The 22,277-nt window shown below is 46.1% G+C and overlaps 2 protein-coding genes across 2 annotated transcripts in view; one reads left to right on the forward strand and one right to left on the reverse strand.

Annotated features, from left to right (window-relative positions):
- Positions 1–22,277, forward strand: part of SYN2 (synapsin II) — a 169,533-nt gene that overhangs the window by 117,268 nt on the left and 29,988 nt on the right. Inside the window, exons 2-7 of the mRNA XM_037802165.1 lie at positions 403–460; positions 2,294–2,385; positions 4,527–4,683; positions 9,588–9,677; positions 20,396–20,458; positions 20,859–21,001. Of these exons, the coding sequence (XP_037658093.1) occupies positions 403–460; positions 2,294–2,385; positions 4,527–4,683; positions 9,588–9,677; positions 20,396–20,458; positions 20,859–21,001 (603 nt within the window). The remainder of the gene's footprint in view (positions 1–402; positions 461–2,293; positions 2,386–4,526; positions 4,684–9,587; positions 9,678–20,395; positions 20,459–20,858; positions 21,002–22,277) is intronic.
- TIMP4 (TIMP metallopeptidase inhibitor 4) lies at positions 11,444–18,587 on the reverse strand. Its single transcript, XM_037802172.1, has 5 exons — positions 18,032–18,587; positions 16,072–16,169; positions 15,509–15,623; positions 12,728–12,852; positions 11,444–12,067 (listed from the first exon to the last, which is right to left on the reverse strand). Exons 1-5 carry the CDS (start codon positions 18,546–18,548, stop codon positions 11,870–11,872), a joined length of 1,053 nt encoding a protein of 350 aa, XP_037658100.1. The 5' UTR covers positions 18,549–18,587; the 3' UTR covers positions 11,444–11,869.

Raw genomic sequence — 22,277 nt, forward strand, 5'->3', positions numbered from 1 at the left:
AAAATTCCAAGGGTGGAAATCAACTAGAAAATCAGAATGAAAGGTAGGATCAGGGAAATAAGGAAACTATAGAGATTTAAAAGATTGACATAGTCTTTACCAAGAAAAACATTAGGGAAATTCCTACTTCTAGACTTTCTGGTTTTTTAGTAGCCAAAAGGCTGTGGGTGTTATCATAAAATCGTAAACCATGAAAGTGAAAGACATTTCTGGATTACCTTATAAATGGGGAAATTAAGGCTAAAAGAGAGGAAGTGATCAAATAACAGAGTTTGGGTCAGAACCCAGGTCTCTTGACTCATTTTGGGGGCTCTGTCTGCCATAGTCCTTTGTGATAGTAAATCTCTGAACTCAAACACTTGCACAAAACTAATTTATGTGTGTCTTTTTTCCTTTCTCTAGGGCCAAATGCTTTCGGGGCAAGAAAGTCCTTGGAGATTATGATATCAAAGTGGAACAGGTAATCAGCCCAAAGCCCAGAGTTGCGTCTGCGTCGTCACTGTGCCCTCTTGGCATCCCAGAGTGAACCATCCAGTTCTGCTGAGTGGAATGGTGCCCATCACTGGGTTCTAGGGTATCCATCTCCTCTCCCCTTCCCTTTCCCTAGAGCTTTTCATTCTGTGAGGGATGATACTCTAAGCTGCATCTTTTAATTCCCCCAATTCCTTTTCATAATTTTGGTGTCTGCAGAGAGGCAAGAAGTGTAACTCTTGGGACCCTCTTACAGTCCAGGGTCCCGAGGCTAAGGAAAACCTTAAGAAGTGTCTTCCTGGAGAACATCTTCTTGACCAAAAGGGGGAAATGAAAGGAAATGAAATAAGCTTCAGTGGCAGAGAGATTCCAAAAGGAGCCAAGAGGTCACTCTGGTGGGCACTCTTACGCACAATACAGATAACCCTTTTTAGGTTCTAAAGAATTGGGGTAGCTGGTGGTAGATACCTGAAACTATCAAACTACAACCCAGAACCCATGAATCTTGAAGACGATTGTATAAAAATGTAGCTTATGAGGGGGGACAGTGGGATTGGGAAAGCCATAAGGACCACACTTCCCTTTGTCTAGTTTATGGATGGATGAGTAGAAAAATGGGGGAAGGAAACAAACAAACAGACAAAGGCACCCAGTGTTCTTTTTTACTTTAATTGCTCTTTTTCACTTTAATTATTATTCTTGTTATTTTTGTGTGTGTGCTAATGAAGGTGTCAGGGATTGATTTAGGTGATGAATGTACAACTATGTAATGGTACTGTGAACAATCGAATGTACAATTTGTTTTGTATGACTGCATGGTATGTGAATATATCTCAATAAAATGAATAAAAAAAAGCAAGGAAGAGGACAATGTATAGTAAATTATCATTAAAAAAAAAAAAGAAGAAGTGTCTCCCTAGGACATTGGCTAACCTCTGTGTTGTTGGTGTGGCAAGGTGTTTTCCTGGGGAGCACCTGTCTGCCACTCAGGTGTGCTAACCTGGGCCCTGAGGCTACACCGCAGGGGTAGCCTAGAAAAGAACGTCTTGTTCTAATGCAGTGTAGTTCTGATAGGGTGAGATGGCCTGGTTTTTACCTTCCTTTATTCCTTGCTTCATGATAAATGGATGATTGTGTCCATTTGAGGGCGAGGAGACCTAGTTTAAACAATGCATGTGTTTTCTATGTAATAATAAGAGTTACTTGTTATTCATTATACAGTGTGTTATGATTTACAAAGTACTTTCCTATCTCTTACCACATTCAGTTCTTAAAACAACTTATCAGATAAGCAGGGTAGATAAAAATTATTCCCATTTTTTAGATGAGGAAAATAGAAACCCAGAGAGGACAAGTAACTTGCTTCATGTCTTAGGCAGCTAGTTGGGGGCAGAGAAGAACTAAAACCCAGTTGCCTAAACTAAAACCTAGTGCTTTTATGTTGAAACTGATAGAGGGGATGTTTGCCCTGGTGAGCATTCTTGCTCTGTAGAGAGGCAGCGCAAAGGATGCTGGCCAGGAGACAGAAGACTCGAGCTTTGCTCCTGTCTCTGCCAATGGTAAGGTTCGTTTGTCCAGAAATGTCACTTACCTGCTTGGAGGCTCAGTTTCCTCCTCTGGTAAATGGGGATAATTATCTCTGTCCCACCTGCCTCATAGGGTTGCTATAAGAATTAGATGAGATCAGTACCTGGAAATGCTTTGAAAAGTGTAAATGAATGTTTGGTGGTGGGGACGCAGCCACTGCTGCTCCTGCCGTCGTTTTGTGGAGGATTGGCAAAGTCAGGACCATGGACTTACTCCCCTACCATTTTTTTTCCAGGCAGGATTTTCAGAGCTCAACCTGGTGGCCCATGCAGACGGGACCTATGCGGTGGATATGCAGGTGCTCCGGAATGGCACGAAGGTTGTCCGGTGAGGTTCTTTCTGTCCACAGGGTCACTGTCACTGTCTCCAGAGTTACCACCTCTGGCTTGAGGAAGTGGTTTCAAAGTCAGGTGTTGGAGTGGGATGGCAGGGCTATGTGTGGTGTACTGATGTGTGCTGAGTGGAAGCGGTAGAGGTAGGCAGAGAAAACCAGGTCCTGCCCTCAGGGAGTTCTTAGCCCAACAGCAAAGAAAACCAGCCTTGAGCTTCACAGGCTCTATTAAAGGTCAGTGGCTTCCCACCAGAAGGGATCTAGGACTCCTGACGCCCTTCAGCCATTGCAGCTCTGTGCTTTTATCTCTGTATAAATTTCCCTTAAAAAACAGGATCCCAGGCTTTAAAAAAAAAAGTTTGAAAATCTCTCATCTAGTTCAACCTCCCTTTTTACAATTGATCTGCTCAGATTCACCCAGTGAGTTCATAACAGAACGCTGTGTTCTGTGTAAGTTCTCTTGACTCTCAGCCCTTATGTTCTTTCTATATTCCTCACTCCTGGAAACTCATACGTTTGATAGGAAAGCCTAGGGTTGGAAAGAACATTGTGGATGGAAGAAAATAATCAGTTATTGAGCTCTTATGGATGTGATCAAATGTGATACAACTGTTCTGTAAGGGAAGTGATGAGAATTCCAGATGTGATTCTTCCCAGGAGCTCACCATGGTTTCAGGTTTTCAGACATCAGAGTCTTGCTTCAGGACTGGGTCAGTGACAGGAAATGCAAGATTGGGGGTGTCTGGAACCTAACAATGGGAAATGTGAGCCCAATTATCCTAGAAACTAAGAAGGAAGGCAGAATTAGAGGTGTTCATCCAGATGGGGAGCGAGCTTATGGAGATCCTACAAAAGAGAGGGGATAGGCTCCTCTATCTGCAGGCAGAGAGAAATGGGGGTGCTTGCATACAAGCAGGTAGTGACAGCAAGGTCCAGTCACTGGGTGCCTGGAGGGAGCTAGCAAGAATAAGGCAGGCTCTTCCAGGTGTCAGTGTAGGAACTCAGGAGCCAACCACAAGTCTAGAGCTCAATTCATATAACTGGGATGTAAGGTGTTAGAATTTGATCTCAGGAATAAAGCTGTCACCAATTTCCCAAAACTGGTGCACAATGAGGTCAGAGTGGCTCCTCAGATACCTGCTGACTTGATGCTAAGTCCCCAAGTGACTGAGAAGGGCTCTTTCAACACCCATTTTGGAAGACTGATCTTTGAGCCTGGGGTGGGGCTGGATCTGTAGGTGGAGTTGGATGGGTGCCTGGGCAAAGAACCAGCTAAGTCATTGCACAGGGTGTGAAATTGCTAAGCCCTAGAGTCTTGGGGACAGAGAATACCACAGCGTTAATTCTCTGGGAAGGTGGGGTTTCTCTGAAGTTGGGGCACAAACACAGGAGCTCTGGTCCCATGGAGCAGCTGCAAGGAACTTTGCTGGCTAGAGGTGAAATGTAAGATTTCCCACGTATGGGAACATTCTGTACTCAGTGTTTCCTGTAGCCATTGCTCAACCTCAGTTGTGTGAAAAATATTTGCATCCCTCCCTAGCGTCCGCTTTGGAAGAGTAACATTGGGAAGTCTGGCATCTGTTCTCAGCCAGCCTGGCTCCTTGCTCTCCTAGGGGCCTGATGAGGGCATTGCCTATTTTAAGGATCAGCTTTAAGGGGTCAGAACAGGACACTGAGATCAGGAATTTCAGTGGCAGGCAGTGAAGTCAGCCAAGTATGTTGTCTTCAAAGTCTGTTGGGACCTACTGTGAGTACCAGCTCTGGAGCTGCAGCGGGGTTCAGGCTCTCAGACTGCCCCATGAGGACAGGGAGAATTCTTTTTCACTTAAGGTGGAAGAAGTGTTTCTCACCTCTTGAGTATATTTATACCTTAGAAAAAGACAATGCTTAACCCAGAGGGATGAAGGAATTTCAGAAATCGGTTCTTCTCATCTGCTTGGGGAAGTACAGTCTGACCATAATACCTCATTTCCCAGTCCATGAAGGAGTACCAGTAAGATGAGGGGCTTGGACTAGGTTGTCTCTAAGACCCCTTCTATGTCTTGGACTTTGGAAATGAGAGACAAGATGATGTACAGCTTGAGATATGATACATGGCCTGAGGTTAACAGCAAACCTGCCTCCACTTTCTGACCAGGTCCTTCCGGCCAGACTTTGTGCTCATCCGCCAGCATGCATTTGGCATGGCAGAGAATGAGGACTTCCGCCACCTGATCATTGGCATGCAGTATGCAGGCCTCCCCAGCATTAATTCACTGGAATCCATTTACAACTTCTGTGACAAGCCTTGGGTGGTGAGTGAGCCCCTCCTTTCCTCCAGGTAAAAGACCCTGCATCTCCCAAGCCGCTAGGAGGATTACCAGCTCTGTGGTAACGAAGATGCAGGAGGTACGAGCTGAGAGGATCTAAGAGGCATGTCAGCTGGGACACAGGGTATGATAGTACAATGTCACATTAAAATGCATCACAGCTGGGCAGCCTTTACTGCAGTGTGGACCTTTGGCTTAACCACAAAGATTTCTGAAGAAGCCCTTATAGGTCTGTAGGTTCTGCCCTCATCTATGAGCTGCAGCAATAAAAGTGCTTGTTTCTTGCCTCTTAGAATGGTCAGCTATTGGAAGGGCCTGAGGCTAGTGGGGACCGAGGGAATGATCCAGCTCGGAGGGGTGTTAGTGACAGAAAGTCCTACCATGTGTTTCAACTACCTTAAAATGAGATTTATCCACTTACATATATGCATCAGACACCTGTATGAGCTGGAAGTGAGCATGGCGATCATCAGATCCCACTGCTCCATGGTAAGATGTGAAAAGTAAAGTAACGAGCATTAAACCACTTACTATATGGTGCCAACTTCTGCGCTTTTCTACATTAATTTCATTTAATCCTCACAATATCCTTACAAGGAAGATATTATTATTATCATGTCAGAGAGAAATGGGACTGTTTACAGAGAGATGGGACCCAAAAAGGGTTAAGTAACTTGCCAAATTTACAGAGCCAGGATTTCTCTAGATCACACTGCCTCTCATCTGGAATGGCTTAACGTGTAAGGAAGAAGATGGTCTGGTTTTCTGTTCCTTTTCTAGTCTGGAAATCTCTGAGGGAGTAGAAACTTTTAGGGAGAGAGGGAAGAGTGGGGTCAGGGGAGAGAGTGGCCTCTGAGGGCTTCTGGGGTACTCTGGCATCCCCTCTGAAAGCTGCAGAGATCCAGCTCCTATAACTCCACTGCTCCAGGCTGGCCCTCTCCAAAGGAAATCCCTGCCCCTAATCACATCCTCATGATCTTGTTTTTCAAAAATCAAATGTTAGCTCCTACACTCGCTGGCTTGCTAAGGTTCACAACATCGGTGGCGAATTGTGACATTCCCGAAACTCAAGCCTCTCCACCGTTCAGGGAGCTGCAGGGAGTATTTTTTAACCAAATGAATTCATCTGCTCCGCTCTTGATCTTTTTGTTGTTCTTGCTGACACCTGAACTAACAGCTTTCCTGTTCCCTCAGAAGCCAGGAAGACCTCTCAGTGTAAGAGAAAGACCATGGACAAGGAGTCAAAAGATCTGGGAGCTGCTTTGGCTAAGGAAGAGAGGGTTGGGTTCCAGAGCTTCCCTTGCTCAGCCTTTCCCTCTGTGCCTGAGGCACCTGGAACCCTGCAGTTCTCCAGAAACAAAGCTGGAAGAATTGTGTGATTTGAACATGTTGCTAATCAGAGAAGAACACATGTGAGGCCTTCACCAAGTTCTTTCCTAGGGCTCTTCCCTTTCTCCTTAGTAACATCGCCTTCCCTACTGCACATGCGCCCTACCTCCCCTTTCCCCCAATACCTGTCAGAATTTGGCCCCCTTCTAGACACACAACTACTATTATCAGCCTTTTCTGGATGGTTTCGTTACTTACTAGTCCAATGACTATACCTCTCTTTCCCTCCATTTCTTTGTCTATAAACTGGGAATCATGGTAGTACCTGCCACCCTGCCAAGACCTTCAGATCCTGCTATGTCTACCACCAGTTTGCCAGCCTGGTTGTTACGGTCCCCTAGTATTGAGGATCTCTGAAAGAAACTTGTTCTCTGATTTCTGTTTGTGAACTGGGCCCAAGGCCAGGGAGGGGAGGATCCGGGAGAGTCTGTGCTTAGAGCTTTGCCACTCCTGAGATCTGGTGAGGGTTCACGCTCTCGTTCATTCGCAATCCCAGCACATTGCCTCTGGCGCTGCATGAGAACGGTAGGGCTCCCTGGACACCCGATTCTTCCTTCGGAGTCACTAAGCAGTTACCACACTAACGGCATTTTTACGTATTGTTCTCTGCCTGTTCATGGGAATGTACAAAATTGTAGAGTGAGTGGTGGGTTCCTCTGGGAAGGGGGCTTTGGCACATGTTGTCTAAATTTCTTTACCGTGACTGCTCATGGTGTGAAAAGAGGCCTCAGTTAGATTGGAAAAGGCCCTACCTTGCATCACTCTGACTCTGAGCACATCTAGCTATCTCTGAAATTGATCAAGGCAGGCACATTAGGAATTTCAGAGGCAGAAATAGAATGTCAATGAAAGCAATATTCCAGAGAAAGCAAGAGCGCCACCACCCCTTAATGCTGTAAATTTATCTGAAATTCCACTCCTACTGTTACTCTTTCTGGTTCTTTTGGAGACGAATGCACCAGAGTTGAATTAGAGCGTTTATTCCCAGGAGGAGTAAGGATAACATATCATTCAAACTGATCTTAAAATCCTATTTCTTCCAAGAAGTCTCTCCTGATTCATTGGATGGGTGGTTGTAACCAATATATGTTCCTCTTATTCATTGTCATCACTAACGCCAGCTCCCAAATTCATTCTTTTGTCTATGCATAGAGAAGATAGTCCTTATCAGATACTGTACTTATTTAATTAGTAATTGTGTACCTGTGACTTAGATATTAACTTTCCAGGGTGGCAGGGATTAGAGGCCAAGCCCAGTACCTTGAGTAGATAAGGACTGCCGGAGATCAAGTGGTGGTGGGTGGGTTGAGCTCCCATGGCCCCAGCTGGCACCTGGGAGCTAGCTGCCATCTTAGCCTTGGCTGTCCCAGGGCTCTGGGAGTCAGCCGTGGGCCTTTCTGGCATCCGTGTGAGGTCTGTGTAACTCTCCCACACAATAGGAAGATAGGACCCCACATGCCTTGGTGCCATGCCAGGGTGGCATGCCAGGGCGTGGGCTGCGGCAGGGCAGAGATTGTTAGGCAGATCTGGCGCCAGCACTCTGTGGATGCTGGAGAGCCTTGAGAGGCAAGACACATATCCAGAGGCAGAGCAGGAGTCCACCCAGGCTTAGGTGGGTCAGATGAGGTGGTGGGGAGAATTGGAGAAGGCAAGGAAGGTCTGAACAGTTGATCTTTTCCGTCAAAGTAAGTTGAAGAACCAAAGAATGGCAAGGACAGCAGATACAATGGAGAATGTGCTGGACAAAGAGAAAAGAAACCTGGGTGCTGTCCCGACTGAGCCCCAACTCCGTGTGTGATCTGGGAGCCCACCTTTTCCCATGCTTCTCTGGCCTCAGTCTCCTCACCGTAAAGTAAGAGGACGGATCTAGAGACTATCTAAAGGCTCTTCCAGCAAGAAAATCTTAGGGATGTGAGAGTGCACTGGTCATACTTTCAGTCCTGAGGACGTCTTAGAGATCTCGAGTCACCAACTGTGTCACTAAAAGCAGTGACTCAGGAATTCCATTGTCTTCCAGCATTTCAAAAATAATAAAATTATATCATTACTTATATAAAGAATCACAACAGAGCATCACTTAGACTGCAATTTGATAATGGAGTTTGGGAGGAAATCTAGTAAAAGGATGTTCTTCATTGTATAAAGGTAGACAAGCCAATCAAATTCCAACTCCCTCATTTTATATATGATGAAAATAAGGTCTGGAGAGGGGAAATTATTTGCCAAGGACCCCTAACAAGTTATAAGCAGAACAAGAACCAGAAGACTCCAGTTTTCTAACTATGAGTTTTTACTACTCTACTCCGCTATCCACCACCAGCTCACGTGCCAACGTGCCTTATGGAGAATAGGACGTAAGCCTGTGAAAAATGTTCTAGCTTTCCTTTCTTTAATGAATGGAATGCAGGTTTGACCTGGCAACTTTTCCTTGTAGCAGTTTAAGACTTAGGTGGCTTAGAGTGTGAACCAATCCAGTAGCACCATAGAGAAGATTCCCCCGGCTGCCCAGGCACCAGGGATGGCTATGTGGCTGTGCTGGTGAATGGACTGAGCCAGAAAGTCCTAGATGTTTCCTATGGGAAGAACATGGTCTCTTTAGAGCCTGAAAGGCAGGTACTTGAAGGAGTAGGGAGAGTTAAGGATTGGGAATGAAAGGGCTTGGTGATGAATTTGGGTCAACTACTGTTGACCTTGGGTAAGTAACCTCTCTGGGCCTCAGTTTCTTCACTCACAAAATGTGAATAGGAGGAAGTGGGGAGTGGCACACACTAGATGTTTGCCAAAGACTTTTAACCCTGACACTAAGAATGCACACTTCACCTCTTCTCCATGGAGCTTTTCCAATTTCTCATAGGTAAAGGGTCCAATAAGTTCAGTCCTTGGATAAGTACTAAGTCCCAGAAATACAGCGGTCTGTCTATCCTGCAAATCATGACTATCTATATCTTCCTGAAGAACAGCTCCTCCACTCATGACACTCCCTGCTCAAACTCTGATGACTCCATTCTGCCTACAGGGAAAAGTTACAATCCCTTTGCCTGGCATTTGAGCTTCCGTGGCTTGGACTCACATCACTCATCCTATTCAGCTTCATCTCTTGCCATCTCTCAGGGATGCAGGTGCTTAGAGTTAAAGAGACTCACATTTCAATCCCAGCTTCACCTCTTTGCAGCTCTGTGACTTTAGGCAAGTTACCTACCTTCTCTGAGCCTCATATATAAAATGAAGATGATAAAGTATCTTGTTCATCAATTTGATATGAGGATTAAATGATACACCATTAAATTTGAATAGGTGCTCAATGAATGTTAGTTCACTTTTCCTTCCCCAAGTAAGCCATATGTTCCTTGAAGATAGAGATTGTACACCTCTTTTATATCTTCAAAGTGCTCAGCAGAGAAAATGCTCAATAAGTATTTGTTTAATGGATCACTATTTTGTCTGTCTGTTCCGTAAGTTGTCTTAGATAATAAGCTGAAACATTCGCTTCTCTTTTGCAGTTTGCCCAGCTGGTGGCCATCTATAAGACACTGGGAGGAGAGAAGTTCCCACTCATTGAACAGACATACTACCCCAACCACAAAGAGATGGTAGGTGGCTGAGTGGGTCCTTTGGTCTCTCTGCTGAGCTTAGCTACAGTGACCACGGGGCTCTGATGAGGGCCTCAGCATCTCAATACTGAAGATTCTGTTGGGGTCAGACTGTGGAGCTGCTTTGTGGGACTGGAGTGGCTGTATTTTAGCTAACAACCCCCTGTCTTCCAAATCAGGAGACAGAAGAGGGAAGAGCAGAAACAAGGGCAGTTTATCGAGCAGAGAGAGTAACAAATCCACAGACCAACACTCAGAAGATCCCACTGTTTGGGGCTCTAGTGCTAGGTCTGCCATATGTCCTTGGACAAGTTATATTCCCTCATTGTGTATTAGTTTCCCAATAAGAGAGTCATGTCAGCATGATTCTCCCCAACCAGGGTATCTAATATTGTGCTTACAAAATTTAAGCAAGAGCCTCCTAGAAAAATATGAAGCATTCCTTAGATGTAAGTTGTTGTTCCTGTTATTATTTACCAGACTTTTCCATTCCCTGGGTGTCCTCAGAATTGTGAGAACACTGCGATTAACACTATGCTTTCTCTGAGGCCATCCTAGGATGTCAGAGGGAGAGCAGAGAGATGGGATGGTTGGTTGGTAAGGAGGCTATTGCTAACGTGTGTTCTCCATAGCATCCTGGAACTCAAACTCCCTTCTTCCTCCCTGTGCCCATCCATGCCTGTGTGGTCAATCAATGATCCTGCTTAACCCACCAATGGAGACTCTGCTATAGTGTTCCAAGTGGGCCAGATATCATGTTTTTCTCCTCCCACACCCTTCTCCAAAAGGGATCTTCATTTGCACCATTTCTGTGAATCAAGAGCCTTCTTCTGGCACACTGTGCATGGCCCTGTTCATTAGCAAACCACAGATGGAACCTTGGCCTTTAAAAGAAACATCTCCATCTTTGCCAGAGTTTCCCCAGGGGGAGGCTCTGGAATTTTAAGCCCCTGTCTTGAGGCCAACATCAGGGCTTTCCTTTTCAGAGCAAGCCAGGAAGCCTTGCAGAGGCTGAGGAACCTTGAGGAGCCTCTGCTTTGAGATATCAGTGAGTCCAAGTCACAGCGGGAAGAGTGCTGAGCTGAAGGATGAAGGAGACTCTGGGGGATCAAACCTGGCTTTTTCCCACTGCACCATCTAGAAAGGGCTGGTCACTGAAAAAAATTGCAACAATTGCAAAGAATATTCCCCTTGTACCATCCTATTCCCCCAAGGGCCTTTGTGTTATTTCTCACTTACCCCCCATCCCGAAATTTGCCCTGAAAAGAACTCAGAATATATCTCTGAAGTTACAAAAACTGATGAAGGGGTGATGTCATTTCTACAAGGTAAACGCTTTTTTGGATTAAAGAAGGCTTTAAAGTGGGAACAAAGACATTAGTCATCTAGTAGAGAAGGACTTTCTAAATGTGGAGAAGGAAGCCTTAGGAGCATCAGTTGAGGGCACTGGGGATAGTTAACCTGGAGAGACAATATCTAAGTCTATTCTTGTCTGGAGAGGTGTGCTAATTGGGTGTACCAGGAATGGAGTAAAGGGGTTCTGGCATGGGGAGGGAGGTTAGACCCTTCTACATCTCACACTGAGTGACTCTGTGCCCCCTGGAATCCCTCCCCCAAACAGATGCAAGTATATCAGAGGATAAGGATGAGTTGAGGCAGGAGAGGTAGAGGATACACAGCCATAGTAGGTCATTTTTCCATTCCCCCAAATCAGTCTGTTTATGATACTGTCAACCCACCCTCTGATTTTGTACATCACAAAGCGACACCTTCTCATATGTGTAATAGTCATCATTTCTCCTCTATCAGATAAGATAAAGGAAAACACACTTTCCTGGGGAGAAAAGCAAATAGTTTTGGTTTTGGCAAATGAACTGAGCCAGGATCAAGGGAAATCTCTCAGTGACAGGTATAAGCTAGAATAATGGGGTTTGGGAAGCAAGGGAGAAGGGCTGATGGCAGGACAGAAAGGTCACTGTACCTTCCCTAGCCCCTGACAGGTTCTGGGCTGGGGTCTTAGACATAAGCTGTGAAGTGCCGCATCCCTGCCCTAACCCTGGCCTGCCGTCCACCTGATTCTTCCCATTGGCTGTCAGCGGTCAGGCAGGTAGTGATGATCACAGCTCTGCAGGGAAGGAGAACTAGCTTTGTCTTCAGGACTCTTGAAGGGATGTGGTGGTCACTGGTCCCTATTACGGCAGGATGATGTCAACAAACTCCTTCCGGAGGGGCAGGTGGCCCCGGTACCAGCTGCAGGTACCATCAACATGCTTCATGCAGACATAATGCTGGGCCTGGTACCCGTAGAGCTTCCGCTCCAACAACCAGTCTGTCCAGAGGCACTCGTTGGGGGCCGAGATGGTACAGGGCACTGTGTAGCAGGTGGTGATCTAGAGTCATGGGCACACAACATCACAGTGAGAAGGACATCTCCACTGGTGAGGTACTTCTTCTTTCATTACTGTCTTCCAGACTCCTTCCACATCCTTACAGCCCATATCAAATGCCCCCTCCCGACCTTGTGAAGTCTTCCCTAGTCCCCAGACTGCCCTGGTTTTCTCCTTCCACAGTGCTCCCCACATACAACATCACCTCTTTAATGGTATCTCTGGAGTCAGGCAGAGCTAAGAGTCCTCAATCTACCACCGACCTTGAACAAGTTACTTCACTTTCCAGAGCTCTAATTTCTTCACCTTAAAATGGGAATCTTATTTCCTCATAAATTTGCTATAAAGACTAAATTAATTTTTTAATAAAGTGACCATTTCAGGGCCTGGCAAAGAGTAGATACTCTTTAAATGGCAGCTGTGTGATGTCTGCCTTCCCAGCCAAAATTAAGTACCTTTAGATCAGGGACTCTGAGCCATCTTGCTTTCTCTTCCCCAACTTCATACAGTGCCTGATCCATGGCAAATTTCCAGTAGATGTACAGTGAGTGAGTGAATGCATGCATGCATGAAGGAACGCATGATGGGTAACGCAGCAAGGCTCAAGACACCCCCACCCTACCCCATCACCACCAAGGGGCCTTGGAATGAACAATCCATTACCTGGCAGCCACAGTTCAGATGGTAGTGATGATTCAGACTTTCCCTCTGCAACAAGGATAGATTTTCCCAGGGCTCGATGTAGTTGCACAGATGGATGAAGACTTTTCCATCATTAAGGACCTGACCTTCAGAGGGAGATGGAAGAGAGCTGAGTATGAGGCTCAGGCTGATCCTGGAGCTCCAGGGACCCAGGTCCTGGAAGAGCCCAGAATTGCAGCCTCTCCAATGGCTTTTTGGTGGCAGTGGTGTCATGGGGCTCAGTGAAGGGACCAGGCAAACCTCTATAATCTGAATCAAGGAAAGTAACAGATTATGCTTGCACAAGGGAGAATTGTGGGATCTGGTATTCAGATCAAGTCCAAGTCCTTTTCCTTTAGCATGGCACAAGAGAAGAGCATGGGCTTTGAAGTCAGACTCTGGGTGGGACCTCCTTCTTTTCAATCATTTACTAGCTGTGTGACCTTCAGAAAGTCACATAACCTCTCAGCTGGAAGATGAAAATAATAAGGTTCTTGTGAGGATTAAATGAGAGAATGTCTGTAAACTTCCAAGCACAGCTCTAGATCTACAGAAGATGCTTAATACATAATAGGTCCCTTCTCCTTTCCAATATCTACACAGGCCAGTTTCCTGCCCAGTGTGACCTATCATGACATCTTTCCCCTACCCCATAGGAATTCCCCCCTTCTTATCAAACTCCTTCCCATCTTTCAAGGACCACCTCGTCCTCAAAGCCGTCCCTGAGCACTCTAAGCTATACGTCTCTTAGAACTTTAGTAGCTTACTTGTTTACTCACTGAGCAACTACTATGACCTGGTACCAGCAATACAGAAATAAATATGACAGGATCTCTGCCCCCAAGGAGCTTAAAAACCAATAGGATAGATAAGTTGGCAAAAATTACACTACTGTGTGATTATATATAAGGTCTAGTATTAAGAACAATGGAAGGCACAATTATCTCCATCTATGGAAGGGGTGGTGGGCAAGGAAAGTGTCAAAGAGAAGATGATGTTTGAGTTGGGACTTGAAGGGATGAGTAGTTCTCCTGGCAGACAAGTTGGGGAAAAGGACTTCTGGGCACTTGGACTCTCCTATGCAAACACAGAGAAGCAGAGCTGAGCAGAATACTTATACAACTGCATATAGTTTAGTTCGGCTCTGGGGTAAGAGCACAGGTGGAAACTGTCACTGACAAGTGGAAGGAGAGAAGCTAGAGAGGTCAGCAGTGTTCAGGTCACAAAGGGCTTTCAACATCAGGCAAAGGAGCTTGCACCTTCTCCTGAAGGGCATGGGCACCACCAGTGATTTCTCAGTAGGCTTGCGTTTTGTAATTTACATCCCTATCCCCACCTGCTGTTAGACCTTGACCTCCTTGAGGGCAAAGACCATGTTTCCTGTTTCCCGATATATCTCAGTGCCTTGCAGAGAGCTAGACACACAGAGGATAGGTGCTTAGGAAGGAGGTGGGGTGACAGAGATTGGAAAGGCCTGGTCTACCAGGCCTAGGACCTTAGGGCTCAGTGGCATGCCCTGCCTCTGCCTCTCCCAACCAGCAGCTCCCCACATCCGTAGACTGGGGAGCACTTACCATTCTGGCGTCCCATGCCTATGACTCCCCAAAAGCCATGTCCAGACTGAGAACTCTTTGAAGCCTGAGACTTACTACTGAATCTCCACTCTCCTGCCCAAGGCCTGGCATCAAGTGGGTGCTCCTTCATTGCTGGATGGGTGGATGGATGGATAGGGGAATTTCTCCACATCTCTCCCACTTGCTCTGCTTTTTCTTTTCCTCTCCCTCTCTTTCTAAATCTTTTTCAAGCTTTAGGGTCACTTAAGAACCCACTTATACGATGAAGCCTTCCCTAATCATTCACAACCACAAAAATAATTCCTTTCCCTGAAGTCCAAATAATTTAGTGTTGCATTCATTCACTTATGGAGTCATACTCTTGCCTGTGGTTGTGTGGCTCATCATCTGTTCTGTCCCAACCAATGTGGTATGGAAGAGACCTTGCCTGGGCCCAAGTTCATGGAGGTAGCTCCTCTTTGGAGCTATGCTTTTCTGAACCCCTAAAGAAGTCTTGGGGGTGAATTAAACACACACACACTATGAGCCAAGAGTGTGACCTGATGTACCTGTCCAAAGCTGACGCCATCACAGGCTACGGTAACCATAATGTGCAGGTGTCTGCACACTTACAATCCTCATTCACTCTGTGAGGCTAAGGCCTGATGTGTCCAGTTCTGGATATCCCATGATAGGAGAACAGGGACAGGCCATAGACAATTTGAGAAGGTGGCCAGGGTGGGAAGGAGTCTGGGAACCAAGGCTCACAGAAAGAATTCATCTTGGAGAAGAGCAGACCTGGAGCAAGGGTGGATATGGCTATTGCCCCGAGATCTCCAAAGGGCCATCATGAGGCAGAGGGCAGCCACCAAGGACAGTTTGAGAGGGGCACATTTTGCCTCAAGATACCAAAAAATGTATAGCAATGAAAACTGTCTGAAAATGGAACCAGCTGCACTAGGCTAGGAGAGGAAATTGTCCTTAGTTGAAGCAGTGGCCACGTTCCCTGTAGTGAGGATTCGTATTGAAAGGGGGGTAACCAGGGCTTCTCCCAACTCAAAGGATGCCCCACAGCCAGAAACCTGCCTCTCACTACACAGCTCTGTTTTATGCCTAAGCAAATGCTGCCTGGCTCAGCCTGCTGCCCAGGGAAGGGGCCTGCCTTCATCAAGACAGAATCTGCTATGCCCAGGGCAGGTCTTTAACTTACCAGTCAAGAGATACTGTTTCTGGCTGTTGGCTTCTAGTTTCACACCACAGAGGGAGGAATCAAAAGGTGTATAGATATACTGAACATCCTTGACTTTCTCAAACCCTTTAAACATCTGAAAGGTAATTATAAAAAAAAAAAAAAAAAGGCAATATTTGGTTGGTACTTGTACTTTATTTCTTTACAGGCAAAAATTTCTTATTTCTCAGTCTAAAAATTTAAGAAAAAGGCCAGCAGGATTTGGTGCACACAGATGGCCCAGCTAGGTCACTTCTCTCTGGAAAATCTAAGCCTTGGGTTATTCCACTGAGAGGGGAGGTGCCTCCAGGACCCCGTTGCACAGACAGCTGTGGGACTAGATGGACACTGGGGCCCTGTCCTACAGTGTCACTCGGGTTTTGTGAGTGCTGCTTCTGCATCTCATCCATTTCTACTTTAGCATGTATATCAAGGACTGCTGAGGCAGGCAGCCTGAAACCTACCAGCCCCACCCCTCCCAGAACACAGACCCCACTCCCTCCAACAGCCCAAGGGGGTAAATGCCTTGACCTGCCCCCATGTACCTTTATCTGTTTGATTTCATACCGGATCATTTTTTGGGTGTCAGCAGGGTCTACACTGGCAGGAACTACCTTCTCACTGGAGATTTTGGCCCGGATCACTGCATAGGAAGAGAAAAGAAGGAATCTGCGGCAACCTGTGGGAACAATCCATCTGGGTTCTGGATGATTCTGGGGGCCCCAGAGGATTTTGTAGCGGGACTGTTGGTTTAGGTGGTGTTGGGTTATGAAGAGGAGGAATGTGTGTGAGAGTGAGACCTGGCACTCTTCTCTATAGTTGCTGCTCCTACTAAGAAGTCCTACAACTGCTATGCTTTTTCTGCCTTTTTGAGCCCATTCATTTTTTTAATACCGTTTTATTGAGATATATTCATATACCCTACAGTCAGCCACAGTGTACGCTCAGTTGTTCACAGTACCATCATATAGTTGTGCATTCATCACCACAATCAATTTTTGAAACTTTTAAAGAAATAAACATAAAAGTAAAAAAGAACACCTAAAACATCCCACCCCCCCATCCCACCCTATTTTTCATTTAATTTTTGTCCCCATTTTTCTACTCATCTGTCCATACACTGGATAAAGGGAGTGTGAGCCACAAGATTTTCACAATCACACAGTCTTACTGTGTAAGCTACATAGTTATGCAATCATCTTCAAGAATCAAGGCTACTGGGTTGCAGTTCGACAGCTTCAAGTATTTCCCTCTAGCCATTCCAACACTCTAAAGACTAAAAAGGGGTATCTATAGAGCACGTAAGAATGCCCTCCAGAATGATCTCTTGACTCCGTTTGAAATCTCTCAGCCACTGAAACTTTGTTTCATTTCTCTTCCCCCTTTTGGTCAAGAAGATTTTCTCAATCTCACAGTGCCGGGTCCAGGCTCATCCCCAGGAGTCGTGTCCTGTGTTGCCAGGGGGATTCACACCCCTGGGAGTCATGTCCCATGTAAGGGGGAGGGCAGTGAGTTCACCTGCTGAGTGGAGCCCGTTGGCATTGAGAGCTCTAGTTCTCCATAGCCCTGGGTTGCAGTGGGTGGAGGCAGGAATCGGAGTAGAGGAGAGAGAATGAGCCCCTTGAGGACTGTAAGTGCACAGTTTCTCTAGTAGCCCACGGCCTCAACCAGAGCCTGCCCAGATTTGATATTAGTAAGTGTTTATTGAATTAATAAATGTTCTGACCCTGCACCGAGGCAGTCCATTTCTTGGACTTAGTCAAAAGCTGTTTATGAAGTCAATCCTCTGTGCCTGGCCTTGCTAGGTCCATAGACATGATTAAAATGGGGTCCCTATGATTAAAATGGGGTCCCTATCATACACAATTCTTGATATAGTGAAGAACACACTTATATAGAACGACAGCACAGTATAGAAAGAGCACAGAGATGTTAGAGGGGCTGTGGGAGCACCAAGGAGGTAATTGGGAGGAAGCCTTTAGAGAAGAAGGGATATCTGAATTAGGCCTTGAAGGATGAATAGGAGTTTCCCAGGAACTTAAGAGTCTGGGGGAAATGCATTCCAGGCAAGGGGAAGAGAAAGGGCAAAAGGTGTGTGTCGGGTGAGGTCATGGTGGCAACCACAGTTACAGGCCTGGACACTGAGACAGGGTGTTTATAATGCAAGTTACCTGCCCCCCACCTCCACTCCCCTTTCTCTCTCATCTAGTAGTTAAGCATAATACTGGATAGCTCTGGTAACAATTTTTTTCAATGACACTGTGAGTGCATTATGATTGCACTATGGTGGAGGAGGGGAATCCCTACGGATCTTTATTTCCTCACAAACCAGCCAGGCTCTGTGCTTACAAGGTTGCTATGGTGCCCGGCCCTTCCCAACCCATCAGCCCCAGCTGGAAGCAACGAGTATGGGATTCGAGCTCCTTTCTTTCCCTGCGGATCACGGCTGGGACCCATACCAATGCCCACCCTCCCACCCCACACCTCGCCGGCCTCCTGACTCACCAAGCGCGGAGTGGCAGACGTGCTGCTGGGGATGCGCGGGAGCGCAGCTGCACGTCTCGCCCAGCCCCGGGGGCCGCAGCAGAACCAGCAACCGTAGCAACAGCGCCCAGCCCGGCGCGGTCCGGGGGCCTCGGTGCATGACACCGCAGAAGAGCCTGTGGGGAGTGTCGAATCCAGCAGCCCCTCCAGGGCCCCTTCGAAACGTCGCGCCCCTCGCCCCAGGCTTTATGGGGTGGCCCTGGGGCCAGTCCCGCCCGGATGGACTCCGCCCGCCCCTGGCTCTAGGCCACCCGCGGCTGCAGGACCTGAAGTCCTCCTGACAGGCAGGCTCAGTGAGATGAAGAGGAAAGCCAGGAGAGAGGACCCTGGCCTCTATTTCCCTGTCTGAGCAATTAAGCCATCTATTTCCAGAAAGGCAGGCATCGGGAGAGGGGACGGTGTCACGGGCAGAAAGACAGAGGGACTGTGATTCAGGGAAAAGGAACAAGAGTGAGGAAAGACAGAAACAGTGGGACATGCAGAGTCAGAGAGAGGCAGACAGAATTACAACAGGCAAAAGAGACAGTGACAGAGAAGGACGGACCTCTTGCTGAGCAGCACACTGGGAAAGAGACAAGCTACTCAGGGCTTCTTTCAGCTGCAGGAAGTGTTTTCAATGCCCTATTTATGAGGCTCCAAAGCAACAGCAAACAGTAATGGAATAGGACAGAGAAAGTTGGGGTGTGTGTGTGTCTTGGCTCTGTCCGCTGGGGGGTGGGGAGGGATGTCAGAGAAAGCAGCCAGTGCTTTAGAAACCCTTTCCCATACCCAGAGCCTCAGACTCTGCTGATGTCTGGGGTCAGTGCTCATGGTAGGGGCTCAGAACCTGGGGTATCCCATCACTTGGGGCAAAGCTGGGACTTCAAATCCCTCCCCAGATCTAAAGCTACACTAATTCCCATCTCCGAGTGCTGCTCACTTGAGACCATGTCCTGCTTGTGGAAGGTGGGGCAGCTTAGAAAACAAAGAACAAAGGTGCATGGGGTCACTGTGACCAGAGCCTCACTCACTTTGTTTGACAGAGCATAGCGCTCCAAGGCACCAAGTAAAAAGGGACACCTGGAATTATCCCACTGGATGTTTCCACACTGTGCTGGGCTGGAAGGTATGAGGCTGGGTTCTGATTCCCACTGTCACTAGGTGTCTTCACAACATTTGCCTCTCTGAGCCTAAGTTCTTCTCCATAAAGTAGGGTTGAACTAAGTGATTTCTTTCCACCAGCCTCAGTTGGCCTTGGCTAGGAATGCTAAGATCCTTAGATACCCCCAGTATCTAAGGTCACACTTAGGTTCCCATGGGAATCTGATTTTTCATCAGGTTCAACATCATTTCCTTCAGAGGGCATCTTTTTGTTTTAGTGGTAGTGTGTTTGAAAAGCAGGTAATTGAAAGAGCGCTGAATCTAACTGAGAAAGATGAGGTTTGGTGAACAGGTTGGTTCTTCATACAACCCCACAGAAGATAGAGTCTTGTGTATTATTGGAAGGGACTTTTTAAAGCACCTAGTCCAGTATCCTCATTTGATAGATCTGAGGACCGAGGCTTCACATCTTGCAGAAAGTTAGTGGCAGAGAGGACTGGAATACGAACCTCCCGGTGTCCAACTGAGTGGTCCTTCCATTCTACCATGCTGCTTCCTCCATCCCCATTTTGTAACAGCTTGAAATCCTGCCTTTGGAGGGTGGTTTTGGGTTAATGCCTTTCCAGATTTTATTGCTTCTCTGTTAAAATATGGATACCTCAGGGTAGAGGTTAGTCTCTTAAGGATCTCTTTTGAATGATAAACATATTGAATTCTTACATCAACTCGCTTCCAACCCCAAAGCTGGGTAGTAGCCCTTGGCATACGGAGCTGTGTTTGGTGAGCTGTGTTTGGTGGTTGGTTTGGGGTGTTGATGAGCAGTGAAGAGTGTAAAAGGAGAGAAGGGTCAGGTTCAGTACAGAAAAGCTGGAAACTTGCAGAGGGGAGGCAAGCACTAAGCAATGGAGGAGACATAAAGTCAGGTTTATTGAGGTATAATTTACATACAGTAGAATTTACCCAATCAGAGATGCATTTTTTAATTCTCTCTGGCTGAGGGCCAGAAGGTTGAATAACGAGGTTTAAAAAATATAGAGCAGAGTTCCTGTAGCTCTACCACTAATAGGCTATGTGATCTTAGGTAAATCACTGTCACTCTAAGAGCCTGTTTTCCATTTGTAAAGCAAGTAGGTTGGGCTATTCTTTAAGGGCCCTCCCAAGGGTATTCGCAGGAAAAATATTTGTGCAATTCCACAGAGAAACTGCAAACTCTGACCAATTCATTCCTTTCTCCTCTCTTTCCAGCTGACACTGCCCACGTTCCCCGTGGTGGTGAAGATTGGCCATGCTCACTCAGGCATGGGCAAGGTAAGGCAGAGGGGCCTGCTGAACTCGAGGGTTGAGGCCAGGAAGGGTACTTTACAGAGGGCACGTTTGAGGGCTGCTCGTCTGCCTCCATTACTGATGAATTCTTTCCAAGGAGAAGATGATTTGGGCCCTTATGGGAACATGAGGGTTGCCAGACCAAGCTTCCTGCAAGCAGAGTGCAGGCCACCTGTTTGGTCCTTTGGATCCCTTGCAGCAGGTGCAGCCCTTGAGCCCTGAGAAGGAAAGCTGGTGGAAGGGGGCCTCCTAGGGAGATGTGGTGCCCAGGTTTGCCCCTGGATTGGAAATACCTTGAGGGGCATAGAGGCTCAGGGCTCTTGTGACTTCTCACTCACTGTGTGTATGTCTCCCTCTCTCCCCCTCCTCCTTGCTCTAACACTAGGTCAAAGTGGAAAACCACTATGACTTCCAGGACATTGCTAGCGTGGTGGCCCTCACCCAGACCTATGCCACGGCAGAGCCTTTCATTGATGCCAAGTATGACATCCGGGTGCAGAAGATAGGAAACAACTACAAGGCTTACATGTGAGTGGGGGTGGGGTCCGGGCAGATCCTCTCCATTTTCTCCTACACCAGAATGGAGAATCCAGGCCTCCAGGCAGCAACCTGTTCTCAGTTTTTTCTCTGGCCCAAAGGGCAAATAACAAAGAGAGGGTGCCATTTAAGTCAGAGATTCTTATCCTGGGTTCCTTTTAAGTTGAAGAAAGGAGTCTGTGAACTTAGATGAGAAAAAAAATTAAGATTTATTTTCATTAATCTCTAAATGAAATGTAGCATTCCCTTCAATTGTGAACATACAGTAGCAGTACATGTGATTTGGTCGCCAGTGGCAATCATAGATATTTCTGTATCATAATGGAGTTATAGATATCTCCAAATATCAGTTACTCTCATTGCTACTTCAAAATCAAGGTAGTCATTAGACCCAATACTACATCCTGTTATTTACAAAGAAACACACAGATTACTAATCACATATTTATTTAATATTTTGATAACTCTATTTTGACAATTATTTTAAGTACTTTGGGTTCCTTTGTGATCCTATGTACTTTATTTTATACATTTCTACATCTTATATATATCTTTATGTATCTGGGAAGGGGTCCATAGGCTTCACCAGACTGCCAAAGCACAGAAATGTGATGCAAATATACAGCCCTGAAAATGCTTCAGATTATTAAAAGCCTCGTGATTATGAAAGGAGGTGACTTTCCACATGACCACATCCATTTGCCAGAATGGAAAGCTAAAGGTGTCTTCCATTAGAATGTAGAAAAAGAAAAGATTTCAAGACTGCCTGACCTTCGTTAATGTACATAGATATACAGAAGTTTTATAATTCCAATTTTGGAAGTAACTCCCACACACATGCACACATTTTTTTTTTTTTAAGACGTATTTTCTTTACAAAGAAAGAACATTATTAATATATGAATTTGCTGTTTGCCACTCAGGACTTCAGCAGACTTCAAGATTGATCAGCCTTCCCTTCCTTTACCCACCCATTTCTTTTTTTTTTTTTTTAAATGCATTTTTGTATTGTGAACTTTAACATACATACATAGCAGTGATAACTTTCAAAGTACGATTTAACAAGTAGAGAGCAAATTTCAAAGAATGTCACGGGTCACAGTTCCACAACGTCAGCTATTTCCATTATTGTACAATATAACATACATACAGAAAGCTGTTAACTTCCGATGTACAGCTCAACAAGCAGTTATATATGTTGTTTCAAAAATTGTTATGGATTAGAGTTACACAGTTTGAGTTCTTTCCTTATTATGCCATATAGGGT

The sequence above is a fragment of the Choloepus didactylus genome, chromosome 1 (genome assembly GCF_015220235.1).
Source record: "Choloepus didactylus isolate mChoDid1 chromosome 1, mChoDid1.pri, whole genome shotgun sequence".
Lineage (NCBI taxonomy): Eukaryota > Metazoa > Chordata > Mammalia > Pilosa > Megalonychidae > Choloepus > Choloepus didactylus.